The sequence below is a fragment of the Salminus brasiliensis genome, chromosome 11 (assembly GCF_030463535.1).
Source record: "Salminus brasiliensis chromosome 11, fSalBra1.hap2, whole genome shotgun sequence".
Taxonomy (NCBI): domain Eukaryota; kingdom Metazoa; phylum Chordata; class Actinopteri; order Characiformes; family Bryconidae; genus Salminus; species Salminus brasiliensis.
Window position 1 is genome coordinate 9,989,110 of NC_132888.1, and position 5,586 is coordinate 9,994,695.

At 34.6% G+C, this 5,586-nt stretch overlaps 1 protein-coding gene across 2 annotated transcripts; it reads left to right on the plus strand.

Annotated features, from left to right (window-relative positions):
• Window positions 1-1,781: 1,781 nt before the first annotated feature.
• Window positions 1,782-5,299, plus strand: psenen (presenilin enhancer, gamma-secretase subunit). 2 transcript variants are annotated; one of them, XM_072690981.1, is made up of 4 exons: window positions 1,782-1,922; window positions 3,483-3,549; window positions 3,936-4,040; window positions 5,000-5,299. In XM_072690981.1, the coding sequence occupies exons 2-4, from the start codon at window positions 3,489-3,491 to the stop codon at window positions 5,137-5,139; spliced, it is 306 nt and encodes a 101-aa protein (XP_072547082.1). In that variant the 5' UTR covers window positions 1,782-1,922; window positions 3,483-3,488; the 3' UTR covers window positions 5,140-5,299. The 2 variants fall into 2 exon arrangements, with proteins under 2 accessions (XP_072547082.1, XP_072547083.1); XM_072690982.1 differs by lacking the exon at window positions 1,782-1,922 and adding an exon at window positions 1,942-2,742.
• The last annotated feature ends 287 nt before the right edge of the window (window positions 5,300-5,586 follow it).

The window sequence follows — 5,586 nt, forward strand, 5'->3', positions numbered from 1 at the left end:
TGAAGAGGGGGAAGCGCCAGATCTGAGGGGGGTGGAGGGAGGGTGTGTGTGTGTAGGGGGGTGTTAGGCGCTGAAGCTCTCTGGGAAATGGAGGCTTTACTGTTAGTGCAGCAGTGAACACACAGGGCCAGTTTCAGCTCCCTTTTAGCTGCAAAAAGAGAAATATGTTAAGAAGTACTTTAGCAGTTCATTACAGTAATTACACTTATTTAATTATTGTATTTAATTAATATAATTATTTTATATTGAGATTTGTAGACGTTTTTAAATGACGTTTATTTAATTATTGTATTTCATTAATATTTATAATAATTAATAATTATTTTATATTAAGATTTTTAGACGTTTTTAAATGACGTTTATTTAATTCTTGTATTTAAATAATATTTATAATAATTAATAATTATTTTGTATTAAGATTTTTAGACGTTTTTAAATGACGTTTATTTAATTCTTGTATTTAAATAATATTTATAATAATTAATAATTATTTTGTATTAAGATTTTTAGACGTTTTTAAATGAAGTTTATTTAATTATTGTATTTCATTAATATTTATAATAATTAATAATTATTTTATATTAAGATTTCTAGACGTTTTTAAATGACGTTTATTTAATTCTTGTATTTCATTAATATTTATAATAATTAATAATTATTTTATATTAAGATTTCTAGACGTTTTTAAATGACGTTTATTTAATTCTTGTATTTAATTAATGACATTAAATTATATTTAGATTTTCTTTGACAATTTAAAATTGTGCTTATTTACTGTTTGTATTTAATTAATGAAAGTAAATTACATTTAGATTTTTTTAAACGTTTTTAAATGACGTTTATTTGCTTCTTGTATTTAATTAATAAAATTAAATTATATTTTGAATTTTTAGACAATTTAAAATTGTGCTTATTTACTGTTTGTAATTTATAAATTAAATTAAATAATATTTAGATTTCTTGGACGTTTTAAAATTGCGTTTATTTACTTATTTACTTGCTTCACTTACTTGAAATACATAAAATGTATTTAATTAATTAAAAATTATATTTAGATTTTTTGTTTTAAATGTTTTAAACTGACGTTTATTTACTTATTGCATTTCATTAATGCAATATATATATATATATATATATATATATATATATATATATATATATATATATATTCAAAAACAAATTAGATTATTTACTTGTCATTAAATAAAACTATATTTAGATTTTTTATATTTTAAAATTAGGTTTATTTACTTCTTATATTTAAATAATGATAATTTAATTATATTTTTAGGTGTTTTCCATTTTTAAAACGCCAGAAATGGTGGAACTGATGATTATGCCCCTTTTTTTTTTTTTTTTTTTTTTTTCTGTACTCATATAAAAACACATTTTTCTGTCACGAAACCCACAAAAAATATTAACTTTACGGTGCACTGTGGGATTGTTACAGTGCTCTGACATTTGCCACTATGTTTCGAGACACCATAAAAAAAAAAAAACATTAAAACATTTCAGACGTGGTTTACCTGGATGTCAGGTAGTCTCTATTGTCCTACCTATAGCTTTACTGCTGGAAGGACGCTCAGTTCAGATAATATACATATAGGCTAATTTACATTTTGCGATCTAATTACTGGATTAAACAGAAAAAGTAGCAAAAAACGTGCTGGTTTATAAATACGCGGTGCGGTAGGACAATTTGACAGATATAACATCTAGATTTGAAAGAAGTTATCGCTTCAAAAATGCAGAACGTCTAAAAACTACATTTCCCATGAGGCAAATCCAGCGCTTGACGTCATGTCGCATCGTTCATGAGGAAGCGGATGTTAGTTAGCTACTCCTCCGTCGCAAAAGCCATTTTCATTCTCAGATGTGTTTTTTCTAACTAGTTGCTTCCCGATTCGAGCTCGACACAGAAGGTACTTGTTTGAATGTATTACACGATGCGGTTAGATGTTTCAGAAGGTGAAGGAAATGTTCAGAGAAGCGCGCATATGCTGTTAGCACTGCATGCTAACCGCCGTCGGCTAGCTAGCTATAGCTTGCTGGGATACAAAGAGACTGTCGCCAGATTAAACCGTTTTAAATAATAAAGTATAAACAGGAGCAACTGCTTTAGTAGTTTAATTAAATATAGCTATTAATATAAGTTTAAATAAGACCTTAGCTAGCTATACTTTTGTCCGTCGCGCTTTTGATTTAGATGGTACTGCGAGCCAATCCGCGGGGCTTCGTCGTTTTTAATACACAAATATGAAATATGAAATCAACGCTTTGTGAATAACGATAATATTATGTGAAAGGACAAATATTTAGTCTTCTCAATAAGTTAGTAAGCAGGAGCTGCTGTATTTTGGTAGTACTGCCATTCACAGACAGGGGGCAGCAGAGGCGCAGTGATGGTGAGACAATCAGAACCCCTGTTTCAGGAATACTAGCTACAGCACTGCTGGGCAGAGCCTCCCATTGCTACCAAAACAGCCCCATTTCATTATGGCATGGATTCAACAAGATGTTGGAAGCCTCCTTTTAGCTCCTGGCCCATGTTGACATAATTTCATCATGCAGCTCCAACAGATTCTTCAAGAGCGCTCTCATGCTGTGGATCTCCTGCCCTAGCTTATATTGGATTCAGGTGTGGTGACTGGGATGACCACTGAAGACCACTGAATGAATTGTCATGTTCATGAAACCATCTTGAGACGACTTTTGCTTGATGATATGCTGCTATAGGCAAAAGTACTGGGACACTTTCGTATTGTTTTATTTATATATATATATATATAATCCTGTAAGGATTTGATTGCATTTAGCAGCAAGAACATTAGTGAGATTAGGATGTTGAATGATCACCACCCCACATCATCCACAACTCTCCAAATCATCCCATAAATATTGGATGAAACACCAACCATCATTCCAGAGAACACAGTTCCACTTCTCCACAGTTTAATGCTGGGGGGGCTTTATACCCCTCTAGCTCACGCATGGTATTAGACCATGGCGTCCATAGGGTCATGTGTATTTGGTTCTATGTATCATATTCTATTGGCCATACTTCTTCACAGGGACTAGACAAGATGTGTGTGCATTCATTAGAACTGGGAGGGGAGGGGGGAGGGGGGAGGGGGGGGTCAGAACAACCAGTTAATGTTGACAAAGCCTAATAATAGAAATCTTATCATAGAAAGCTTGTAAAGCAATGTCCCAGGCAACACATTTCACCTTTTTACAAATAATCAATATAACAGATGATCTGTGAGAGCCTTTAGAGGCATTAAATGCTTCAAATGTCTGGTTCTTCTCACCATTACTGCAAAGTAGGTGTGAATGATACAGATAAAGGTGTGAAGAAATAGTCACTAGTCACTGAGTGATAGAGCGCAGTGGAAGTAACTCCTTGAATGGTAAGACAGTAGGTAACAGCAGGTAAACTACTGTTTCCTTTCTGCCAAGTGATCCTTTAATTTGTATTTCAGGAAATCATGAATTTGGAGCGCATCCCCAATGAGGAGAAACTAAGTCTTTGCAGAAAATATTACTTGGGTATGTCTCTTTAAAATAATTTGTCCTTTAAAAGTTAGCTTGTCTTTACTGTAACATGTTGAATAGGGATTTGTATGTAAATAACCATTAGTAAATTATTTTCTTTGAAGCTGCTTGAGTGCTTTGTTTAAAAAACAAAAAAAGTAGTCAAAAATGCATGTATATATTATACATAAAAGACAATGTGGTATCCTGTACCATGTGCCATTTACAATTTAGGAGCTTCCATGCCATAGTCATGATCTTACAACAGCGTAAACAATAACAAGATACCAAGAAAAATATTAGCATCTTCAAACAATAACATGCAGATTTCATTACGTTTATAACAAAATATGTAACTCTCATATCTTGCATTTTGTCTTGCTTTCTTTCGTCTCCTGCAGGTGGCTTTGCATTTCTCCCTTTTCTGTGGCTGGTTAATGTTGTGTGGTTCTTCAAAGAGGCCTTTGTAAAACCTGCCTACACAGAGCAACCACAGATCAAAACCTGTGAGTATGACACAGCAGGCGTCCCTGCATGCGTCTGAGAATTACATTTGAATTAATGTAGCTAATTATAGCAAAGTTTCACTGACTTTTCTGATGTTACGACTTTTTAAAGTGAATTATTTCTGTAAAACACAACAAACCTTAATATTCAGAGTAACTAATTTATCTCTTAACTCTTTATTAAGAGTTCAGTCATATTACATTTGAACCCTGTTCATCTGGTAGAAGGATGTAGTGTTAGAAGTCTCATTGGTATCATATGCTGGGCTTTTCTGTCTGCTGTGGGAAGGGCAGTGATGTTAACCACTATGGCTGGGGTATTTAATTAAGACTCAATATGGTCCAGTTAGAAAATGTCCTGAGCCCCAGGTCTGGAACATCATAGTGTCTAACTTGCATTATGATTCAGTGCCATATCCTCGATACTAAAGTTGTTGAGTTTCTTGGGCTGCTAAACCTGTACCACAAAATCTAAGAAAGTTGCACTGGTTAAACACTCACTAATCAAAATTAAGCAATTCTCCATAGTTTATTGTTTATATAGCACGGATAGCACCTCATCAAATACAGTAGCACTCAAGAGTTTCTCCTTAATGCATTTTGGGTATTGTAGTGAGAAATCAATGGTAGACAAATATATAAGGATTAAATATGAAAACTGTCAAACCAGTGATAGAAGACAGTGTTTGTACCATCTAGTAAACAGTAGTTTTACTAATAATAGGCAGGATTGCTCCTGTAACCTTATCATTATTCACAATAAATGCTCAGGTGGCTCCTCCATTTGTCACCAAAGGCTTATTTTTGTATGGTAACCGTGTACATGCCATCACATGTTTGGAAACAATAATTAGCAATAATTCATAAGATATTAATAAGTGTGATACTAGGTCTGCCAGGTAGGTTTGCCAGGTCGGTTTGCCAGGTCTGTACATAACTGTAAGATGTGCTCTTCACAGATGTGAAGCGGTCAGCGCTGGGGTTGTTGCTGTGGGTGACCGTGCTGACGACGTGGATCAGCATTTTCCAGCATTTCAGAGCACAGTGGGGAGAAGTGGCCGACTACATTTCATTCACCATTCCACTCGGGACGCCATGAACAGAGGACATTTCCTTTTGGTTTACTCTTTTAATTTTTTTGTTTCTTACCCCGCCCCATTGACTTAATACGGGTGGTTAACAACTACTAGCCCCACACGTGTTAAACAGGTTTGCATTAAAATAAAACTGAGGTTGAATTTCAACCAAATTCAATGAAACGTCATATGTGTGTGTTTTGTTGGGATCAGTGGACATCACTTACCAAAATATTCCTCAGAATTTTCTTAAACGCGTGTTTAAGAAACGTCCTAACAGACTACAGTCAGACGAATAAGATGCCGTCACTATGACCAGAGGATTGCAGCTTCGAACCCGGGTTATGCCACTAGCCACTAACAGCTGGGTCCCAGAGAGAGTTGGCTACAATTGGCCTTGTTCTCTCCAGGGTGGGTAGATGGCACTTTCTCCTCTCATCACTCCAGTGCAGTGCTGGCCAGACACTGCA